This window comes from Symphalangus syndactylus, chromosome 6, assembly GCF_028878055.3.
Source record: "Symphalangus syndactylus isolate Jambi chromosome 6, NHGRI_mSymSyn1-v2.1_pri, whole genome shotgun sequence".
NCBI classification, from domain to species: Eukaryota; Metazoa; Chordata; class Mammalia; order Primates; family Hylobatidae; genus Symphalangus; species Symphalangus syndactylus.
Genome location: NC_072428.2, coordinates 114685918 through 114711138, shown reverse-complemented (window position 1 = coordinate 114711138; position 25221 = coordinate 114685918). Strand labels below are relative to the sequence as shown.

At 37.5% G+C, this 25221-nt stretch overlaps 1 protein-coding gene across 1 annotated transcript; it reads left to right on the top strand.

Annotated features, from left to right (window-relative positions):
* The first annotated feature begins 679 nt into the window (after positions 1 to 679).
* On the top strand, positions 680 to 14266 carry LOC129484959 (uncharacterized protein encoded by LINC03043). Its single transcript, XM_055283859.1, has 4 exons — positions 680 to 946; positions 3602 to 3658; positions 9444 to 9517; positions 13996 to 14266. The coding sequence occupies exons 1-4, from the start codon at positions 866 to 868 to the stop codon at positions 14030 to 14032; spliced, it is 249 nt and encodes an 82-aa protein (XP_055139834.1). The 5' UTR covers positions 680 to 865; the 3' UTR covers positions 14033 to 14266.
* Positions 14267 to 25221: the final 10955 nt, after the last annotated feature.

Genomic DNA, 25221 nt, shown 5'->3' with positions numbered 1-25221 from the left:
TTTCAGTTTGGGATTCATTGAGCTTCCTGAATTTAAATACTGATGTCCCTTAACAGTTCTGGAAAAGCTTTAGCCACCATCTCTTCCAATGTCTCTGCTATTCTTTCTAGAACTTTGAATAGCTGCATATTTCTTTTACTCTGTCATTTACTTTTCCTACTTGTGCTTTCACATTCTGGATAATTTCTTTTCCCTGCAGATTCAATCATTCTCTTTTCAGCTCTACAAATCTGCTGTATAATCCTTTCTCTGGGTTTCTTCATTTTAGGGTTTATCTTTTCAATATCTTGAAGTTCTATTTTTAGAAAACTAAAGCCAGGACTAACTTAACTTAAAATTTCCCCTCAAACTTTCTTCAGACAAGAAAAATGGTGAAAATTTGAACTAAAGACTCATGAGAAAGCTTGCTAATGGTTATAAATCTTCTAAGGAGGCACCAAGTTCTGGACAGACATATTTCTTTTTGATCCTTTTCTAAAGGAGAGGATTTACTTCTCATTCACCTTTGCTCCGATGGTTTAGTACTCTGGGATCCGAGCTGTATTAAGGTTTTAGGCTTTATCTCCTTCCTCCTTCCACCCCAGTCCTGCCACGGGATTGTCAGAAACCACTGAGAGCAAAGCTAATTTTGTCATTCACTGCCCAGTGTTTCCGCTTTCACTTCAGAGTTGGGCTCTCTGCTCCTCAATTTTGAGCCAAATCAGCTAGGCAGGTAAAAAGATTTTCTGTTGGTATAGCTGGCACTCTTGTTTCAGTAGGAGGACCACGCTGGGTATCCAACTTGAGAGACGTTAAAGTGAAGCAGGCGGAAGTCTGCTTCTGAGAGAGGGCTTCCTGAGAGTGATGGTGAAAGTTACTGGAAGTAATGGGAGCAGAGAGGGTTTGTACCAAGGCTCCTGAATTCATGCAGGATGAAGCAGAAATCTATTCTTTGACAAACATGGAGGTATGATCAGAAACTAAGACAATGGCAATAAAGAGAAGGCTGGCTTGTGTCAAGGAAGCGTGATGTGTGTGTCTCAGAGAAAGAGTATATTTTATAATGGAGAACAAAATGCTTCTCATCAGCAACAAGACTGAGAGCTCTGCTCTAGAATATATATATATATATAATGCATTTATATGGTTAAAATATCCTTTTATTAAAAGTTAACAAATGCCAATCATACTTACTAGATCAAATGATAATTTGAATGTTGTTTCTGAATTAAATGTTTTCTGTTCCTTGGGAAAGAAAGAGAATTGCCAAAGCAAAACCAAAAACAAACAAAGAAAAAAACAGCAGTGGAATCTACTTATCATGGGAGGTAAAGTGGAATTACAGGAGTGCTTTATCCTTGGGGGAAAGAGGAGAGGGATAAAGTGGGTGGTTGAAATTATAAAGGAGAGAATGGGGACAATAAAGATAGGAGTATTAAAAGAAAAGCTTCAGCCACATTCAATGTAAAGGAGTTTAATTGAGCAATGAACGATTCGTGAATCGAGAAGCCCCCAGAATCACCGCAGATTCAGAGAGACTCCAGGGGTCCCTCATGGCCAGAACAAATTTATAGGCAATAAAAGTAAAGTGAGGTACAGAAATCTAAAGTGAGGTACAGAAACAGCTGGATTGGTTACAGCTTGGCGTTTGCCTTATTGAACACAGTTTGAATGCTCGGTAGTGTATAACTGGTTGAAATATGGCTGCTGGGATTGGCCAAGACTCAGTGATTATTACAGGGCATACTCTTAAGTTTTCAATCTTGTCTACGTATTCAGTTAAGTTGCAGTTCATCCACAAGGACACAAATATAGAAGTATGGAGTCCTTCTCAGGCCATATTTAGTTTGGTTTAATAAGAGATAGAAATGGCAGATAATATAATGGGCAAAAAAGAGAAAGAATAAATGTCAGATTATGTAAAAGAGAAGAGAGACTAACAGAAAAATACACAATAAAGATGCTTGAAAAACTGAGAGATTACCTGAAGAAAAAACTAAATAGACCAAAGAAACATGTGGAGATGAGGACCAGAAACGAAGAATATGGGTTCAAAGGAGAGATGAGAAATGGAAGTCTTGAGAAAGGGAAGGAAGTGCAGTCAACAAATGTGTGTCTGTGACTTTTGGATTAGTTGTGAGGTTGTAGATGTATGTCTCCAAACAACATGATTTCCAGTCTTTGTGGGCATATACTGATTATCCATCCACAGGGAACTTCAGTGTTTCTTAGTAGTATAGAACAAATCGAGTAAGAGAGGAAGAGTGACCTTCCCATAGGCAGTGAAATGAACTTTCATAAATATTTGCTTATAATTTATTAGTTTGTATAGGATTTGACTTCCTCCTTAAAATTATTTAAATGACTTAAAAATGAATCCCTTGAATGGCATGTTATTTCAATAAATACCTAAAGGAAAAAAATATTTTTCTTACATTCTCCTGGACTCTACAAACTGGTATTGTTTAGATTCCTGTATAGGCAGGCCCACAAATAGTCCAATTTGTGACATATAATTAAGAGAAACATTAAATCCATTTATTTGAAGGAAAATAAAATCCCTCACTGAAAATCTGATTCTTTCATGAATGCAAGGCTACGTATTTGAGAGTATTTTGAGATATACTCTAGGTTTGCAAATTTGCAAAAAACAATCACTTAAAGGATTTCCCACATATGTTAGTTTTGAATGATGTTAACTTCATTCAAAATGTGTGATAATGGTTCCCTCAAAACTAACTTAGATTTAAGATGACAACATTAGCGCATATCTAACTCCCTCTATGCAGATTGCCATTAAAATGACAAAGTGGTTATTTAACAAAAATAAAAACAATTTTAAAGGAAAATAAACTCTTCACCAGTGCAGTTAAATATGAAATAGTGACAGTCACTCTCCACAAACGTTGGGAGATTTCTACCCCATGTAGAGGAAGTAAAAGAGGAGCGAAAGAAGACCAAACCTAACCTGCCACCTCATAGCAAGTGTATCTGGGAATAAGCGGAGATCTCAATGTAACCCTTGGCGCTCACCATCTGGGGAGCTCGGATCTTATCTGGTGCCCAGGACACAATGATCATGGTGCACACTCCTGACTTACTGTTTTCAGGTCACACACACATACACACACACCCCTATCTTAGATAATTTTGGGCCGTCAGGCAAAACGAAGAAAATAGTATCTCCAAACAAAAAGTGTGCACCTCCTAATTTCCTCCAATGTATTGGATCTCTTAGCTGATCATGATTTATCCCTTTTCCTCTTCCTTTGGACCCAAATGATGCAGAAAGGGATCTATACCAATGCCTGACAGACTCTGTTTCAAGCATAATTCTCCCTTTCTATGATGGTATAAACAGAAATGAAAAAGTTCATTTTCAGAATTATAAAAATGCATTCCAGTTCACAACAAGAAAAGTATAAATATTTTTCTCTTAAAATGAATGCAACAAACAGGAGGAAATTTTAGAAAATGTTTTTTCCATTTTGTTTAATAAATATGTATCATAACTATAAGTAGTATCCAAAATACTTTCAATATAGCAACCAAATGAGATCTATTCAAAATCATCTAGGATATCTCTCTATAGTTCCCTCCCTCTTTATGCTTAAACCCACAGGGCAGCATTGGAATCAAAGGATGTGAGTTCAAGTCTTGGCTCTTCAAATTCTATCAGGTAAGTCTTCTCCAAAATGTTGTTTAGTACTTTCATCTTTAAAAATGAGAGAAAGTATTCTAAGTTATTATGTGCTTGGCAGTTAATATGAAAATTATATGCATTGACATAAAAATGCTTATCCCGTGGAAAATTCTAAATACATTTTACTCTTTTTTTCTTCTCTTTTCCTTCTTTCCACCTTCACCTTTTTGATTACTATTTTTTTCTTCTCCACCTCATAACTACGTTATATACATATATATTTACATATGTATATGTATACAATTTTCTTACACCCATCCCATTCTCTATACTGAAGCCTTGTCATTTAAGTTAATCTCTGCCCAGATCTGACCAAATTCACTTGTCTTCGTTCTACTTATCCTCTTTTGACTCTCTGTTGTCTCACACATCAAAAGCTAGTATTTCTCCTTTTGGGGCTCTTTTCTTGTTGGCATTTTATATGCTATCCTGGCTCTGTTAACTCTAACTTCAGTTCCACACAAAATTCATTAACCAGTAGTGTACTCAAGCAATGGCAAAGCGGCCGGGCGCGGTTGCTCACGCCTGTAATCCCCTCACTTTGGGAGGCCGAGACGGGCGGATCACGAGGTCAGGAGATCGAGACCATCCTGGCTAACACGGTGAAACCCCATCTCTACTAAAAATACAAAAAAATTAGCCCCGGGCGTAGTGGCGGGCGCCTGTAGTCCCAGCTACTCGGGAGGCTGAGGCAGGAGAATGGCGTGAACCCAGGAGGCGGAGCTTGCAGTGAGCCGAGATCGCGCCACTGCACTCCAGCCTGGGCGACTGAGCGAGACTCCGTCTAAAAAAAAAAAAGGAAAAGGAAAAGAAATGTCAAAGCATTGTCAGAGAAATCGTAGTTGTTTATAAATCATTTAGTCTGAAATGTACAGGGTAGCGGTTAATACCATGGGGTCTGGAGCCAGACCTTAGCTGAAAATACAGCTCCACCACTTCCTGGCAGTGTGAGTTTGGTCAAGTTATTTAACTCTTTTGGCCTCAATTTGCTTAAATTTCCTTGAAGTCTTGAGGTTTAAAGGGGATAAGGAATGTAATGCAATCAGCACCGTGCCTAGTAGATAATAGTAGCTAACATTTGTGGAACACTCAATAAATGTTAATTCATATTAATCTGGGGATTTTCCAATTCAGTGTGAGAAATAAATCACAGGTGAGGGACATTACTGAGAACTGCTTTAATTACTTTTTTTGTTTCTATTTTCATCTCATTCTTTTTCATAACAACTCCTTTCTTTTATTTAAAACCTTGTAAAGTTCCTAATAAATGTGAAAAGAACTTTCATGTTTGAGATTCAGAAACTGTAGTACTTCTTCAAATATTTATAAACAGAGAAAAATAATTCTGTCAGTATGGCCAGTTAGATTGTATTAGTCTGTTCTCACACTGCTGTGAAGAAATACCTGAGACTGGGTAATTTATTAGGAAAAGAAATTGACTGACAGTTTTGCATGGCTAGGGAGGCCTCCGGAAACCTACAATCGTGGCAGAAGGCATCTCTTCAGAGGGTGGCAGGAGAGAGAATGAGGGCCAGGAGGGGAAATGTCAGATGCTTATAAAACCATCAGATCTCATGAAAGCTCCCTGACTATCACGAGAACAGCATGGGGGAAACCGCTCCCACGATTCAATTACCTCCCATGGGTCCCTCCCATAGCACGTGGGGATTATGGGATTACAATTCAAGATGAGATTTCGGTGGGGACACAAAGCCAAACCATATCATAGATATTTAAATTCTGAAGACATGCCTAAAAACTATTTACTAGAATGAATAACATAATATGTTGCACATGAAGGTCACAGGAAAGGTTTTGAGTAAAAAAGTGTTTTTTTACTTCTAGCATTTTGAGTTTTCTATTTCATATTTGACCTGTTATCAACAAGTGAAAAGTATTAATCTGGCAAGCATTAATTAAAACTCAACTTCAATATTTCTATAGGTAAGTCAGATCTTTCTGTGGTTTGTGTAATTTTCATTGCAAGGCTAAAGATTTAAATTTGGCATTCATACTTCTGTCAAAATCCATTTTAAGTCATACATAAACATGTCATTTGCATGTTGATTAACTGCCACAATTTCCTCTGTAACAATCTCACTTTGGAAGTGCATATAAATCACAGCTGAACAGATTTCTATTAGTTCCAAAAGCACATACGAAGTAGTTGTTGTTTTTCTGAAGAAAAGCTGTAGTCAATGTGCAAATTATACATTTTGTTTATACAAGCAATCTAGAATGGATGTTTTAATTATGCATTTGTTTATATATAAAACTTGGACTTACAAATCAAGGATAGAAAAGATCTATCCAAACTAAAGTGCAAACTTCACGTGATCAAATTAAACAGTTTGGCTTCTGGAAGCAGTTAGCCTACTCAGGCAATCGTATCCAGTAGCATTACCTTCTGCGAGGCAGTAGAGGGAGCTCTTCCCCACAGTATTCTGGAGTAATCGTGCAGAAAAAAATCAGGTGCCAGAAGGCAGCCCAGTCAGAGAAAACACCCTACAAGTTCAAGCAGCATCTTGGTAATGCTATGTTTGGAGACCATGAGAAACATAGTTAGGTCCTTTCTTGAGTTTATGACGGTTTTCAGAGATTCCAAATAGTTCTAGAGGAAGACTAAAGTTACAGCATCCACTCAGAACTTCAAAAACAAAACAAAAAAAAAGGAAGGCTTTCCATTTAGTAAGCCCATCCAAATGCACTCTCAGCCTACAATCTCAAGTCTGCTTAGGGACAAACTACACTAACCTGGAGAGCTCCTTTTGGACCAGCTTCCTCTGAGCAAGTCATTAAGGCTGCTGAGTTAGGAAAGCCTTTACTGCTGGGTAAGGTTCTAGGAGGTGGAAGATGCCACAGCTGTGAATATGTGGTGGACTTTTACTTTGGATTCTGGATCCCTTCCTTCACATATCTCTCGAGAATTCTAAAATACAAACAAAAAAAAAAAGAATGATTTGGGCTATTTGTTTTCAGAATTCAACAATTAGAATTATGCGTTTTTTAAATTCAGCTTTAATTTGCACTACAATTGTTATGAGCCTCCCTTTTTTACTAAAAGCATTATGGATAGCATGGAAATATTTATTTTAGTAAACAATGATATTTAGTGAGGTTGCATACTCCTCTTAAGACTGAGTAACTATTTACGTAGTGACTATATTAATAACAGGTGGGTATATTTTTTTAAAGAACAATTTTCTGAGTTCTATGTTTATGCACAAAAACTTTGAGGTGCTCATCTATCACAATCACTGTCATTAATGACAAAAGTAGAAGCATTATGCTATTGCTTTCAGAAAGTCAATGGACATTTCTTAGTTTCAGCAATGAGCTAAAAATAAAATCAGGGTTGATATTGAGTTGTGATAAACAGTTCATATTAATTTTTCTCAGGAATAAATAAAAACATAATCAGTAAACATAGGTTATCATGTTGAAATAATAACTTTTTTATTGTTTTTTGATTTTTTTTTTTTTTTTTTTGAGATGGAGTCTCACTCTGTCACCTAGGCTGGAGTGCAGTGGCATGATCTCAGCTCACTGCAACCTCCACCTCCCTGGTTCAAACAATTCTCGTGCCTCAGCCTCCTGAGTAGCTGGGGCTACAGGCGCGTGCCACCATGCCCGGCTAATTTTTTATATGTTTAGTAGAGACAGAGTTTTACCGTGTTAGCCAGGATGGTCTTGATCTCCTGACCTCGTGATCTGCCCGCCTCGGCCTCCCAAAGTGCTGAGATTACAGGTGGGAGCCACCGCGCCCAGCCAATGATGGCATGTTTTAATAGATTTCTAACATTCACAAAATAATTGAAGAGGGCATGTATGTTTTGAGGGAAAAGTAAGAAAAATGAAAGCATATATTAGATAGATGATAGATAGATACATAGATAGATAGATGATAGATAGATAGATAGATAGATAGAGATACATACACACATGACCAGATAAGGCAGTATGATGAAATAGAAAGTAAAGGATAAGAAATGGGGAAGAAAAATAGTTTATGAGTGATAGGCCGGTAAAAATTCTCTTCCATTTTTCTCATGGCAAAGTTCCTTCCTGGTTTCTTGAATTAAAAGGAAGAAAATTGTTATGTGAGAAATATTTCTGTCACATGGAAATACATTTTGTTTTATTTCCATATTGAATGAGGAACATGAATTCCTTCAGTCAGAATGTCAAAGATAATTTTTTCAGAAACTAATACATACATTTTATTAAGCAATTTTTTCCAGAATGTTTTCAAGGTTAGCATGCTGCCATTTTGCCTAGTCTGCTCAGCTCCAGACAACTGGGTGATTTATTTCCTGAGTCCAGGGATGTGTCTTTTGCGGCTTCCTCCTTCTCCGCCTTTTTGGCCTCTTCTTCCCTCTACCGTCATCTCCATCTCTCCCTAAGTCAACACTCTTCTTCCTGCCTCAATTGCCTCTTGATTCGCTTACTTCCTCTATCATTGTTCTCCATGTGTTTCTTGGCTTTTTCTCTCTGCCATTCATATTCTATATTTTTCTCTCTCACTTTCCCTTTTTCCTTTTTTCTTCCTGCATTGTGAGCAATATAAAGTAGACCTATGAGTTTTAAAAGATTTGGTATGTAAATTAATAAAATTTTGTGGTTTCCTTCTAATTTCAAAGTAGGGTGATTTTAATTTAAAAACAACAGTCAAACTGAGGCGGGATAAGTAAGATTAGGGAGCTGTATTAGTTCATTTTCACATGGCTATAAAGAACTACCTGAGACTGGGTAATTGATGAAGAAAAGAGGTTTTTTGACTCATAGTTCTGCAGGCTGTCCAGGAAGCCTGGCTGGGAGGCCTCAGGAAACTTACAATCATGGCTGAAGGCGAAGGGGAAGCAAGTAGGTCTTATTGTGGAGGAGCAGAACAGAAAGAGAGAAGGGGGAAGTGCCACACTTACACAACCCGATCTCATGAGAACTCACTCACTATCACGAGAACAGCAAGGGGGAAGTCGGCCCCCATGATTCAATCACCTCCCACCAGGCCCCTCCTCTGATACATGGGGACTATAATTTGAGATGAGATTTGGTTGGGGCCACAGAGCCAAATCATATCAGGGGCCATACTGACTTGTCCCCTTGTGTGAAGCCCCACGGGCCCCTCCACAGACAGCTCTACATCCTTTGCATCCTCGTGTGCGTGAGCACCTCTTTTGCAAGGTAAGCAGTCCTACAGGATACCAGCAGACCACCAACCAGATGGTTACAAGTTCCTGACATCCAGTGCGGCCTGGGGAAGAGAACAAAAGTTTCTTATTCCTGGTGGAGTTTCCCCATTCTCCAACCAATCAGCACCAAAAGCCCAAGAAGCTATTAGGTACAAATTCCTGCCTTGGGGATATGGAAGTGGGAGGAGAAAGGAAAGGGGGTGGCCAAGGGCTTCTCTGGTGTCCTGCATATGCAGCTAGAATCAAGGTTTAGCTTTTAGTAAACTTTTCCTCATTTTAATAATAAAAAAGCACCCCTAGGTGGAGATTTTATATGCTAATGATACACATGATTTGCGTTAGGGCATGATACATGAGATGTGTGTTACAGGTAAGCACATGCTTCAGCTGCAGGTCTGCCTTTGCATATTTGACCTTCCCAGGTCGTATTTTATGAAAATGTATGTACAGCTCCCATAAAAGGAATTCCTTTGAGGCACTAGCTGCTGTCTCCCTCTGAGTAGCTTGCTCTGCCTCTCAGAGTGTACTTTTGCTTTGCAATAAATAAACTGTGCTTACTCTTACTTTAGGCTCGCTCTCAAGTTCTTTTGTGCGGTGAAGTCAAGAATCTGTACCTGCTCACCAGCAACAAAACCACAGTGAAGTAAGGATATGTGTGATGTGTGTGTGTGCATGACCACACGTGTGTGCATGACCACACGTGTGTGCGTGCATGGTGTACAGGTGTGTTGTTAATATTGCTTAGAATATTCTCCTCCTTCACCATCTGGCAGTCTCTGGTTCCTCTGGTTCATCCTTCAGAGTTTAGTTCAAATTTCCTTGAAAGTCATTTCTGTATGCTCCCCTACTCCCAATTTAAATTATACCTTTCTACTACACTCCCTTAATAATGACCATTTCTCAAGTTTCTGTTATATGCCATAGTTGTGCTTCAGACCTTATAAACATGATCTCATTCTGACAACAACTCTTAAAGTATGTCTCATCACCATTAATTTACAGATGAGGAACCATGGCTCAGAGAGGCCAAGGAATTTGTCTCAAGTACTCTGGGCAAATACTCTCCTGCCTCTAGGCCTTAGTACTTGCTGTTTCCTCTGCCTGAAATGCTCTGACTCCAGATCTTGCCATGGTTGGCTTCTTATTTCTAGTCATCTTTCTACTCAAAAGTCACCTCTTTGGAGAAGCCTTCCTTGATTATCCAATCTAAATAATTCTATATCATATCTGCCTGTTTTATTTTTTCTTTACTTTCTGAAAGTAACTTGTCTGTTTACTTGTGATGGTTAATATTGAGTATCAACTTGATTGGATTGAAAGATGCAAAGTATTGATCCTGGGTGTGTCTGTGAGGGTGTTGCCAAAGGAGATTAACATTTGAGTTAGTGGACTGGGAGAGGCCGACCCACCCTCAAATTGGGAGGGCACCAGCTAATCAGCTGCCAGCATGGCTAGAAGAAAGCAGGCAGAAGTTGAAAGGACTTGACTTGCTGAGTCTTCCAGCCTTCATCTTTCTCCTGTGCTGGATGCTTCCTGCCCTTGAACATCAGACTTCAAGTTCTTTAGCTTTTGAACTCTTGGACTTACACCAGTGGTTTGCCAGGGGCTCTTGGGCCTTTGGCCTCAGACTGAAGGCTGCACTGTCAGCTTCCCTATTTTTGAGGTTTTGGGACTCGGACTGGCTTACTTGCTCCTCAGCTTACAGAGGGCCTATTGTGGGACTTTACCTTGTGATTGTGTGAGTAAATATTCCTTAATAAACTCCTCTTCATATATACCTATATCCTATTAGTTCTGTCTCTCTAGAGAACTCTGACTAATACAATTGTTGACTTATATATTGCTCATCTATTCCACGAGTTTTAAACAAGCATAAGAGGAAGGAACTGGTCAACCTCCTTCTCCACTGTACCCTCAGCTCCTGAAACAGTGTCTGGGATTATCACAGATGCTCAGAAAGTATATAATGAATAAAGAAGTGAATGAACAAGTAAATAGAGAAATCTTGGACCTGGCCTTGTGACTTTTCTACTTCATATTCTTTCCACCTCATCTTCATAGTGTGTGTATCATTTAAGATTGTTTACACTGAAATACCCATATCCTTAAAAAGTTATGCTAATACTAATTGTATTATGTCAGAGTTCTCTAGAGAAACAGAACCAATAGGCTGTGTATCTGTGTGTGTGTGCATGTGTGTGTAGAAAGAGAAATTTACTTTGAAAAATTGGCTCACTAAATTATAGAGGCTGGCAAGTTCAAAACCTGCAGCAGGTGGCCAACAGGCAGGAGGTCTAGAGAAGAGCTGGTATTGTAGTTGAAATCTAAAGGCAGTCTGCTGGCAGAATCCTCTCTTGCTTGGGAAGGGCAGTCTTTTGTTCTATTTAGACCTTCAACTGATTGGATGGGGCCCACCCACAGATGGCAATCTGCTTTGATCAAAGTCCACCAATTTAAGTTTCAGTCTCATCCAAAACACCCTCACAGAAACATCACTTATGTTCCTCAAATAACCAAACTACAATTTTTTCACCTTAATGAAGTAATGAAATAATTTAAATCAATAGGCATTTTAAAATTTTAAAATTTAAGTATTGATTAAGTGGCAGTGACACACAGGGCTCTGCTGGATGCTGGCCTTAAATAGGTGAATGAAATAGACACACTTCCTGTTTTCATAGAGCTTATTCGATGGTAAAATAAACATGTTCGTATTATCATATATGATTTTCTTGTGTAACATCAAAAGAAACAACCTAAATTTTCTCCACACAGTGTCACGCTTACACATTTATAGAATTGGTTTTTGTTTCTCTTCACCACGTAAGTGTGTCTTCAGCGTTTTGCCCTTTCCTAACAGTTTCATATGCAAAGGGCATAGTTGTGTTTATTAGAACCTCATTATTATTGCTGGTTAATTTGGATGAGTGACTGTTATACTTAGGGCTTCAGTGCCTTTATAAAATGAGTGTAATACTTTCTATATTGTCACAATGGGATGGGAATGCAGTCAACAGAAAGATATGATTTTAATGGAAAATGGTTAGGAAACTTAGAGAGGCAGAAAAAACAGAGAACAGACACATAAAACAGGAGTTAGCACAGTGAGGTTTCAGAGGCAGCTGTGACTTCTCATATGACCTTAGCATTGCAGTGAAATTATGTAGCTTCAGATGATACTGCCTAAATGGAGCAAGAACACCATCAGGTAGGAGAAGCTTCCTTTGTTGGCCTTTCTTTGGTTGTTTTTTTTTTTTTCCTAGTTTTTTTTTTTTTTCCCCCTCATGGTATCAGCTAGGCTGTTCTGGAAATTCTGGCTACATGCCTGCTTCCTCACTAGGTGCAAATAACTACTGCAAAACAAAATTAGCACCTTCTCGAGTGTTTACATAGAGGTGGGATGAAGTGAGGTTCTATTACTCACACTCAGGCTTCAGCAGGTCTGGGCTTCAAGCTCTGTGAGTTCCCCTCCTGCAAACAACTAGCTCACAAAGATAATATGAAATGTTGGAAACCCTAGCACATAACATGCACTCAATCAGTTAAAAACTGGAATGTTATGACATGGATAATTTTGTCCCTAATTCTATAGGTATATTACTATATTACCAGATTGACTTGAAATTATAATATTTTATGAGTTGATTTCTTTTTATTACCAAAGTCTCTAACAGCAAGTTATTGTTATTGTCATTCTATATGTTATTACTCAGTGCATTATTCAGCATGCTATACCCAGAATATATTCAGAATTTTTATATTTCTAACCTTTTGTGCATTTACTATTCCTAAGTTACCTGGAAAAAAGGGGGACACTATTCTTCTTTGCATGTAACTGATACTGGTGGGTACAGAATATTTTACTCATTATATTGATCAGGAACAAGAGTGTAATGTACATGCTTAAAGGTGATTCAAATATTTAATTGGTTTTAGTAGGAAGGCGGTTTTCCTTGATTCTCTTCATGTTAAGAATAGCAAATTATACTATCTCTGAATACAAATTGTACATTTTAAAAAGCCATTCAGTTGCAATGTGTTACATAAAAAAAAGCAAAACTTGTGAGTGTTTTTTTATGTAGACTTATTTGTACTTTCCACAGTCTAGATGTAAAACCACTTCATACTCAACCCCAGTTACTCTTACCATGTGCAGAAACTGTTAACAGGATAGCTGTCTGTTGGCGAAATTAAGAAACGATTAAATAAAGAATAAAATCAAATCTGATCATGTCATGTCTCTCAAACAGCATGACACCACCACAAGCAGACACACACATGCAGAAACATGCCCTTTAAATGCTTCATTGACTTTCTCTCTCAGGGTAGAGACAGAACTCTGTATCATGCCTCTGAGGCCCTTTAGGATGCGGATCCCCCATGTCTTCAGCCCCATTCATGCCACAGTGCCTTGGCACTCTCTGTGTTAGCCACAATGACCTTCTTTCAGCCCCCTCAGTGATCATACCCTTTCCTGCCACCATGCCTTAGGACATGGGTGTTTCCTCTGCTCACAATAACTTTTCCCCTCCCTGCTTAGTTAATATCTAAGGGTCCTTCGGAATTTCTTTATAGAAGTTGTTTTCAATTTCTGGTTTAGTTAAAATACTCCAATCATAGATTCTAGGCACCACATATCTCTCCGTCAAATCTGTGGCCACTGCAATTCCTCATGTGCTTATAGGAACTTTTAATTACTATGCCTGCCTCCCCATCCTCATTAAACTATGTGGGCTCCGCAGGATGGAGATACAGTCCTTGTTGGTTTCTGCTCATCATTGCATTCCCCAGTGCCTAGCACTGTGCCTTGTAGTAGTAGAAATTGACAAATATTTGTATCAAAAAAATGAAAAATGAGCATGAGCTGTGTGTGAATGAAATCATTGTAATATTGGCCAAGTTTCCACAATATATATTTGTGCAGTTGAACTATCAGAAGACATAATACATGGTTTAATTTATCTGTTTGAAATATTGAAATCAAAAGATTTTTGTGAATGAAGTGCTAATAGTTTCTGCCCTTGCTTTGAATTCCTTAGGGCAGCTACTAATTTGCCAAATGCCTTTTATGAAAATGTTTGCATTTTCTTTTATTTTTATTTGTTTTCTTGTCATCTTTAGGGAGCAGAATGCCTGTCTGACTCACCCTGACAGATGAGCTATGGCAGGTCTGCTGTTGTAGAAAATTCTCCACCCCAGAGGCTTTATCTCTCCTGCAGGGAAGGCTCATGAGCAAATGCTGTCATTAGCAACCATGGATTGTTGAAGACATATAGTGAGAAAATATGTCAGGCATTGTTTCAATGTACCAATTTTAGTAGAAAATCCTGAAGAATTTTTGAGATATTAACTGTAGATTAAAACCACCTTTAACCTAAATCCTGAGAATCTCCCTTGGCGTTTTGATTTTCTTTTTGTCTTTCTTAGCCATCTTTTAAAAATTAAATCATTTGCTTTCATTTCTCTGGGAAAAATTCTTTTATCTGAGGATTTTTCTAAGCTGTACCATTAGATTTCACTTCCCTTTTTACATAGTCTATTTCATACCTATTGGTTTAAAATTATCAAAAGAGCCAGGCGGGCGTAGTGACTCATGCCTGTAATCCCAGCACTTTGGGAGGCTGAGGCGGGTGGATTGCCTGAGCTCAGGAGTTCGAGACCAGCCTGGGCAACATGGTGAAACCCTGTCTCTACCAAAATACAAAAACTTAGATGGGCGTGGCAGCATGCACCTGTAATCCCAGCTACTCGGGAGGCTGAGGCAGGAGAATTGCTTGAACCCGGGAGGCAGAGGTTGCAGTAAGCCAAGATTGCGCCACTGCACTCCAGCCTAGGTGACAGAGCAAGACTCCGTCTCAAAAATAAAAAAAATAAAAAATAAAATCATCAAAATAAATATTTCCTAGAGCTAGGACAATAGACATATCAAGCTTCCTTATAGAAAAGCTCTATTTTTGTAAATATGCAAGTATACCTCACTATTTTTTGCATAACAGATAGCAGGTAAATATTTGCTAAATTAGTAAGTGCTTAAATAGTTATATGTATGTATACTTTTTTTCCCCACAAACCATTATGGGAAATAGTAACACTTTACATAATTTGGTGAAGACATTGTGTTGTTGTTGTTTTATAAAATTTTCTAAAGCTATAAACCAGAGTAATAATCCTAGACTCTGCATGGGGCCACAAACCTGGGTGAATGTATAGACTTGACCAAAAAAGGAATTCCCTATACAAATAACAGTTCTCAGAATAATAGTCAGGATTAAAGGCTGATTTGTTATGGGAACTTCTAAGATAATTGTTTTCGGACTGTTTTCTTTCAGGTTTTAAGTTCAAAGGGTATCTATGTACGGTTGATTGTAAAATAAATTTTGGCAGGAAAGGGTTTGAAATTCAAGTATAAGAGATAGTAGGAAAGGGGCCACAGGATGATTAACACCCAGGCTTGTAAAATAGTTGTAATTGGAATTCTCTTATCTAACTTGATTAGAATCTGTATTTGGTTACAGAATTAAAAAGCAGTGAAAGTAAGGAATCATTGAAAAGTTAATATATACCTTAAATACTTATTTTAATCTAAAATATATAAATGTTCATTTATTCACTAAGCTTTTCAGATGAGGCCAATAACATGAATTATATTTCCTGAATGAAGGTCCTTACCTTCTTTTTTGCGTAAACCACACACCTATAACATATCATTTACATTTCCAGTTTGAGTTTCATTAAAGTTAAGAACTTAACACTTAATAAAGCAATCTAAAAGCATAAGCATTTTTAACTTTTTATCATAACATTTTATAGTTTTCTTACATCTAACTTAACATTTTAAAAATCAAATCTTTCTGAAACGTTTAAAGAAATGACTCTATTTTCATAATCACATCTCATCACTTTTTAATATAATGTTAATTACTTTGCATAATTATCATGACAAGTACAAGTGACTTTCACAGGTAAAGAAGCAGACACAACTGATTTTGACTCTGGTAAGCAACACCACTCAAGGAGAGGGTTGGAAGCAGAAGTGCCTGAGTGTCCTATGGAGTAGCCTGTCAGTGACTGGGCAGCACTTTGGCAGTCCATGTGTTATGTGTGGAAGGAAGAGCATTAATGAATCCAATAGTTTGGTTAATTCTAACTGAAGAGTATTCTTTTAAAATTTACATGTCCCTTATTTTAAGAATAACATGTTTATTATAAGAAATTGAAAATAAAACACATACATACACACACACACAATGCACCACCTGGAAAATCACTATAAATATTTAATCATTCTATTTCCATAATGCTATCTTATGCAAGGACCATTTACAACACAATAGTTTTTAAACACAGTCCCTGTTTTTAGCTAATACTGCACATATCACATAAAAATAGGACAATATGCCCTTATAATGAGTTATTCTTGTTATAACTCATGATTATTAGTACCAGTGTTGGACCTATAGCTAGAGTTTCCAGATTTCCTTCTGTTGCATAAACCCTCTGTACAAAAGAGAGATTTTTTGTATAAACAATGTAAAGAATGTGAATCACTAATATGGAAATTATGTGAATGTGAAAAATATTTATTATGTTTTGGAATATAATATTATTTAACAGTGCCTTAGCCATTTTCAAATGAGGATATATGACTAAAAAAGAATAGAGATGTTCCTAACTCTTCCAGGTAATTAATGAAAGAGTCAGGATTAGAACCCAGGCCTTTTCTCAATATTGTAATATTTATGGGTACCTGATTAAAATATAGTCATTATGATCTCAGTGAACAGTATACTGTAATGGTCTGAGGAGATGTTTTCTTTCCAAATATATTTCTTCGATTAAAATGGCAAGTTTCTAACATTCTTTAAGTGTATTTCCCAGTAACAATGTAAAATTATAGGAATTTCTGTATAAGCAATTACAGGATAGCAATAAATGACCTCGAAAAACAAAACTCTGGATTGCTTTTGAAAAATGGCACATGAAGTAAAAAGAATTTCAGAACTTGTTAGAAATAAAAATATCTTGTGTCATGTTGCCCCAAAGCCCTGCATATAATGTTGAAGCTTAATTTTAGATGATACAACTTAAAGTTAAGAACTGCCTTGGCTCAGTTTGCTTTGTCAGGCACCCAGCCCGGTGCCACATGAAGAGGGCACATATTAGACACTTTTTGATTGACTGTCTCCAATTATTTTTCTTTCTTTAATGTGATCTCCAAGTCTTTCTTAAATACTGGACTTGTTTCATTTCTCTTCATCTCAAGCCTTAAGAGGAGAAATGCCTTCTCCTCCCACCTTCCGTTTTGTGCTAGAGTCAGGTAAAACTGTTCTCCAGAGATGAAAGCCTAAGTTACAGATCCCCTTATTTTGTGTATGGCCCTCAAAGGCATTCAAGGAAAAAGGGGCAGAAATGATTCAGTTTCCCATAACAGTGTCACAGAAGGGCTGTCCTTCAAACTGATCTCTGATAATTTACTGGGTAAAGGTGTGAAAGCGATATGACTTGGTTCCCCTTCTTAATTCCTCTGCTTTATAGGGCTAGAGAGGAAATCTTTCAATGTATAAAAACCTCGATGGGTTCTGGACACACTATATAATCTTACACGTTAAAAATCCAAGATCTAGAATAGTTAACAATTTTTATGCAAAACTCTGATATTGTTTAGGGTTCTACCTGAAGTCATTCTACTAGGTTTAGCATGTTGATTATAAGTCTTCACGGTGATGATGTGTACAACTTTTTCATAAAAGTTAGGGAATTTGAGTAGATAAAAGTGTAATAAGGTTTCTGGGCAGGGAGTATTTGTAATGACAGATTTGATTGCAAGTAATTGAACAGTAACTCAACCTTAGTGACAAAGCACTGGAGTATCTTATGGACTCCAAGGACTGCATGGCAGCTGGATTTCAGGCACAGAACTATGTTCTGGAGCTCGTTGGTTTCTTTTTCTGAGTCTCTTTCATTTGTCTTCTAGGTTACAAGTTGCTTTTCTATGTGCCTTTATCCTCACTGGAAACATATCTACCAATAGCTCCCATGTCATATTTAAACTGTGTGCACCCTCTTTCTGTTTTTGTTCCAATTGGAGGAGTTCCAGGTATGGGACTAATTGCTCAAGCTTTGATCAATTTGACAGAGCCAGTATTAAGACAATAAACTGTTGAAGTAGTTGTACCTCCCAGAAAAGTGAGTGTGCCTGGGGGCTGAGTGGAGGTAGTCATGGCCGTAGTAAGACAAAACAAGGGGTCCTTGTGAGTACTTTACACTTTTCAAGAGACTAAAATCAATTCAACAACAGTAACTCACTGAGCAACACCTGCATGTCACTATGCCCTTTGATTTTACATCCATTACATTTCAGTCGTTACAATCTTGTGTGTCAATGAATTGAACATCCATAACTTTTTCTGTCCAGAACCCTTTCTCATACTTGGAAATCTTCTCACCATTCCTGCTTTGATGAACTCACCTCTCTGCATAATATAATTGTGCAGTGTCTGTGGAAGCTGTCTACTATTGCAGGTTGCACATTCCCTCCACATTTAAAAGTTCAGATATGCTCATCTGACTATGTCACGTTCCTGCCTAGGATACTGAAACTAAAAAAAAGAGAACTCAGCCTATTTGTCCCTGTAACAACTGATTGTTAATGCAGAAATGAAAAGGGTGTTGGCAGGCATATTTTATCACATATTTGAGATGCAAAGGAAGCTAGAATGCAGTGAGAAAGAAATAAAAATTAAAAAAAAAAAAAGCTGAGTGGTAGAGAGAAGCCAAGACAAGGGATGGATTTGGTTCAGATTCATTTCCTGCACCTCCATTCACCCACTGCACTCCTGTAGGGCATTCTGTAGGGCTTCCTTGGTGGTGGTGCCAGTGGGAGCACTCTCTGGTTGAAATTCACTGGCTCTTAAGTCCATGTTTCCCTTCATCGTCTCTCTGACCTGTCTCTCCCCATTTCTACTTTCAATTCTATTACAAGCCACACTGTACTACTGTCACTTTGGTAAGTCTATGATGTTGAATTTCAGCTTTGTCCTGGTTTCATTTGGATGTCCAACTCTCCCCTTCCCTCTTGTCACCCCATATTCACTTGCAGATCTCAGATTAGAACTTTTTTCTTCAAAAACATCTACTTTGTCCCCTCCCCCAGTCTATATAAGATACTTCTTTATGTCTTCATAGCACTCTATATTTCCCTATTCTAAGAGCTAACTTTGTCATGGTGCCTTCTAATTAAATGTCTACTTACATGATTAAATTGCCTATTACCACGTAAGCTCCTTGAGGATTTGGGCCATAAACTGCTTTTCTCACCATTGTATATCTAGCCCACCTAGCATAGTATGTAGCACATAGAAGGAAGGCAATAAGTATTGTTGAATAAATAAAGAGATTAATATAGATTTGAAGATCATTAGGCTTGGAATAAGTGGCCAAATAATAAGTATTATCCTAATTAGGCATTCTTCAAAAACAATATAATGACTGTTTGTTTGTTTGCTTTTTTAAGAACAAAAAGTATCAGCCATTGTTCCTAGCAGCACTGAACTGCTTGTAGTTCCATACATGCCATCCTTTTTCTCTTCTCCCAGTCTGCTGATGACAGTCACTCTGTTGCAATGTGGATTCTTTGTCCTCTCACTTCAGTGTCTTACTCCATTCACCTCTTTCAGGAAGCCTCTCAGAATTCCTGACTGGTTTGCCCCTTTCCTTCACTCTCAAAAACCTTGGTTTTCAGTCCAAGTTCTATTTCTATTACACTACATGATATAGGGCAAATAATCTCGCCCACTTTGGTCTCAGTTTCCTTATTTCTAAAAGGAATGGGGAGTACTGGATGATTGACCTTTAATTGCTTTTTAGCAGTCAAATTTTCTTATAAGTACAATTCTTTTATGAAGTCCAATATTTACATTGATTAAAATCTTATCAGAGATCAAATGTGTCTTTTCTTTATTGAGTTGAAAAGCATCTTGAAATCTTAGAAGGGCACTGCCCACATACTACAAGGCCCCAAAGGCACCACCCTTGTGAACATTTTGCAGTCACTAGGAGGTGCTTCTTTTGGACCACCACAAAGATCTTCAGTCATGTTATCACATGTGTGTAGTCTCTCTAACACAAGAGGAGATAATCAGTTTCCTTGCTGTCTAAAACTCAAAACTAAAGTTTTGTTTTGATGCTCAGGGATGCTCAGGGAAGGATATTGAGTTCATGAAGAAATAAACAGGAAACTAGCTTTGAAAAAGCATTCCATGGACCAGCCGGGGACTTGGAAGACAATGCAAACACTAGAAACTAGCAATGGCAGGCAATCCAAATTTCATTACCTTGGCCCAAATCTTAAAATTATATTAAGATGATCATTCAAAATGTCTACATTATCAGGTCAATTTGTTGTGATAATACTGAGTCACACCCTCTCAACCTCCTGAGTGAATTAAAAAAACTAAATATAACACAGAGATACTTTTTTCTTTCTTTCTGGACCTCAATCCAAATAAAGAAAATATCCCCTGCAGAAGATTCTAAAAAGTGAACAAGCAAATCAGGAAGATTATACTAGAAAAACTATTTGTTGTTGTTTTTGACCAGTCTTTAGGGTAGTTTTATAACTCTCACAAAGCAAATATTGTTTTGGTACTATTTATATTTCAACCACTAATCAGGAAAATAATTGCTAAATGTGCCAAGACTCAGGTCTTAGACGTGTTCATTGAATTGATTTCTTTGCTGGAGCTAAAATTTAATAGGTTGCTAGGAGAGCCAAATCAATGGTGTATTATCTTTTAAAATCCCTTCTAACTATCTCAACTTTTCACTTTTCATATAGAAATCCATGCTCTTCCTTACTGACTCTGTATACAAAAATTATTCTGGTCAGAATACTAAAAATTCCAATTTGCTAGCATTTATTATTTGAACCAGGCTGACACTTCTGCAGTTTGGCTTGACTTGCTTTTATTCTAGTGTATTATCCAGTGTCAACATTACACAGAAAACTAATTTAAAGAATAATGCTTGGTCAGAGATGGAGCAACAATATAGAATAAGATGATTTGTTTTAAACAGTCTCAGAAGGAATCTTACTGATGCAGCATACAGCTTGGACCCAAATTCTGGGAGAAGGAAGTAAAATGTATCTTTATATCACATTTATTTTGGTATATCTTTATATCACATTTATTTTGGTATTATAAATATACAATAAAATGTATCTTTATATCACATTTATTTTGGATAATTGTTAAAAAGTTCAGCTTACTATGATTTTTAGAAGATTTATAATTAATGTGCTTGCTAGGGAAAATACACAATTTGAGAAGTCATGAGAGGCTGAAGCTTGAGATGCTCTGATCTCCTGCTATATTCCTATTGGCTGAGGGCCAACTATCAAAATTATCTTTGCTTCAAAAAGGATGTTGATCAAAAGGTAGGGATGCATTTCACAAGCATTTATCTCTATAAAGAATTATGAAAGGTTGAGAATGTTTGGTTATGCTTGTATTAATTCGTCTTCAATTTCACCCTTTTGCATTCAAGTTTCTTTACAAACAACAACAACAACAACAACAACAATAAACCAAATCCAACCAAACCCAAAGGACTTGGCTATGCAATTAGTGTGCTGGTCCAAGTATGGTTCAAACATATTTTATGTAGCCCAATGGCTACATTTTTGTCTGGAATAAATAAAGGACTATTTTGATTATTGTTGTTTTATTTTAAATTTTAAATACTTTAATTTTGATATTTGATTTTTAAGGTAGACATAACCATATTGGTATTATATTCCAAGCAGTACCATTTCCCACCCATTAATGATAATTCGGCTCTTGTATATGGAAAAGCAGAAAGGTGATTAATGAAGGTGATCAATGGAGGCTTCCAAACTAACAATTAGTAATTCAGTGACAGACAGGCTGCAACCACAAACTATTTGGAAAACAGACAAATTTTGAATCTCAGAAAATAATAATCTATTGGTGGTATGTTACAGTTTCTTTCAGAAAAATGGCCCTTTTGAATTATCTGAGGCAAAAAAGAATTATTTGAGAAGTGAATTGTGTGCTGGGTAAAGCTTCTGTTCAATGATGTATCTTAAAACTTGAAATAGTAATTTCTCTCATTCTGTAATGTGTGTTATTTCAGCATACCAAACACCAAATGAAGTGTAATAGATTTTATAAAAATGCCAAGGCAGGTAATAATTTACATTTTCTTTTTTTATTAAAAAAATCAATAGTATTTATTATAAACCTTGTGAAATGCTGACACAGAAAAAAAGAATCCATGTTCAAATCAGTTTTCTTTGTACAGATAAATGGCCTCGGATGTAAACCAGACAATGATTAGCTAATTCCTTTTCTGATCTATATTTCTAAAGTAGAATCTACACAAATGAATGAGTTGTGACTATTTTCATTTAAAATTTATAGTTACAGCTGAGCTAAGCTTTGGAAAAATATTTGAAGATGTGTGTTTTTCCTTGTGCAGGGAATGCATTCTAAATTTTCTTATAAACCTATTACTTTACACTTTTATTTACCAAGCATATTCTTTTTCAAGGATTATGTGTTTTTGACAGCATTTAAATTTCACTAAAAACAAAGTTGAACTACCAAGAGCAACAGTAATAAATATTTTATACTTTATGTAGTCTTTTCATATCTACCTAATCCACACAACAACTTGGGTGAGCAGAGCTGAAAGTAGGTATTAGTATCCTTATTATACAGATGAGAAAATTGTGTTTCCAAAAATATAAATAGTTGATATTGACCTAGGCTCCAATAGAGTGGCTGGAGCTCTCTGGTTTTATTCATGGTCAGAGTAAGTTAGAGAACCAGAACTTGGCAACTATCCAAGTTGGAAGGCATCATTGTTCAGGTTAAGGAAGGGACTACTCATGAATGAGATACCATCACAGACAAACACAGGCAGCTCCTCCTTCAGGACTTTCCCCAGCCACTTTCCAAGCATGGTACCTGAGTTCCGTAGCCCACCACTTTGAGAATGATGCCCAACTCTGGGCCAAGCGTGTGTGAATTACAATGGAGCTTCTAAGGGAGCAGGTAAAGGGATTTTTCCCTTTTTAGCTTTGATTCCTTTCTGTGTAGTGATAGAGATTAGTGACACATTTATGTAGTCTAGAGTAAAAAGGATAGAACATAGCTTACATGTGTAACTTAAACTCTGCGCTAATGAGATGAGAAGGGAAGCGATATCATTGTTTCATTTTGGCAACCTATTTTTCCTGTTCCATTATTAATCCAGATTTCCCTCTTCTAATTTTTTTTTTTTAAAGAAACAAGATCCTACAGTTAGAGTAGAAGCTTCCTTCCATCCCATGACCATTCTTCTATTTCCTGAGGTGACCAATATTCTGAAGTTGATGTGTATTTATTCCATTCACATATTTTATATGATACACCATGTAATGGATGCTTATCAAATTGTTTTATGTGCATTTTAAGAGCTACACAAATGGTAGCATTAGATAGTTAAGACATCAAGTTCTACGTTTTTCCCCTTACATTTATGTTTCTGAGATTCAGTCTTGGTGATACACATAGCCTAGTTTGTCCTTATTATGAGTATACAAGAAAATATAAATTCAGTGAGAGGAGAACTTTATTTTATTCACTGCTCTGACCTAAGTAACTTGAGCAGAATATTTCTTTAATGAAGTAGTGAATTTGAGAGAATGAGTTAGTGTATATAAATGAATAAATTAATGTACAAGTGAATGTGTGCTATTAGCTTATATTTTTTCCCATTTCTGGCTTTGTCTGATTTTGATATTAAGGTTATTCTGGTTTCATAAAATGAACTGAGTAGCTTTAAAACATTTTGTATAAATGTATATTTATTCCGTAGGATATGCTAAGGTCTAGCACTTTCTTCTGGGTAGATCTTGATGAATCATTTGATTTCTTTAATGTTCTATTACAGTTACTGAAAATTTTCTTCTTGAACTATTTTTGGTAGTTTATATTTTTCTATACAATGGTGTATTTAATGGTGTATTAGTTTACTATTGCTACTGCAACAAATAACCACAAATTTTGTGGCTTAAAACAACACACATTCATTATCTTACAGTTATGGAGGTCAGAAGTCTCAAATGGGCTGGTAGATCCTTTTTTATGCCCATTCTAGCTTCCAGAGATTGCCCACATCACTTGGCTTGTGTTTGTTTTTACTCTGACCCTCCTGCCTCTCATTTGTAAGGGCTCTTGTGATTATAATGTACCCACCTGGATAATCACAATACTCTTCCCCATCTCAAGAGTCTTAGCTGAATTACATTGGCAAAATCCCTTTTGCTCTGTAAGGTAACATACTCACAGGTATTAGGAATTAGGATTGGGACATCTTTTGCGGCGGGGGCGGGGGGGCATTATTCTATTTACCACAATTGGTATCATATGTTCCATTGTGTTTTCTCCTGCCTCTCTAGATGTGTTGCTTTAAAAAACTTCGGGCCCGGTGCGGTGGCTCACGCCTGTAATGCCAGCGCTTTGGGAGGCCGAGGCGGGCGGATCACAAGATCAGGAGTTCAAGACCAGCCTGGCCAACATAGTGAAACCCCGTCTCTACTAAAAATACAAAAAAATTAGCCGGGCATGGTGGTGGGTGCCTGTAGTCCCAGCTACTTGGGAGGCCGAGGCAGGAGAATCGCTTGAACCCGGGGAGGCAAGGTTGCAGTGAGTCGCGATCGCACCACTGCACTCCAGCCTGGGCGACACAGCAAGACTCTGTTTAAAAAAAAAATTCATAATGTGTTTATTTCTTCCTCTATCATTTTCTCTTCTTTGTCTATTTTATTAGCTATGCCCTGACAGTTTTGACAGGGTTGTGGGGTATAGTAGAAAGGTTGGAAAGGCATGGACAGCCGTGCTGGGAGTGCTGTTCAAGTAATGTTCTGCCTCCAGTCATTTCCCACTACTTCATCAAATACAACTACCTCACTATGCTCTGGGTGGTACGAAGTAACCCATGGTAGGATGCTTCCCAACTCAGTATTAAAGGTAATGGTGCATCCTGAGCATTCTCGCTCTGCATCTCAATCCTGGAACTGGTAATTCTCTATGACTGACACCTCTGAGCTCCCATTCTCTCCTATCTCACTCTAGGGAATACCTGAGGAGGTGAGGTTTCACCTTCTTACTCCCCGCGGCCCAACCCCCGTCCGCCCCTTCCCCGCCCCCCCAGAGCTGAGACCTGGGCATGCGCATCAGCCGCGACAGATTGGAGGGGACCCTGCTGCTCACTCCCCCGCTACCCTCCTCCCTTCCGTCCCCCGACCGCTCTCATATTCCCGTTCCCACCCCCACCCCC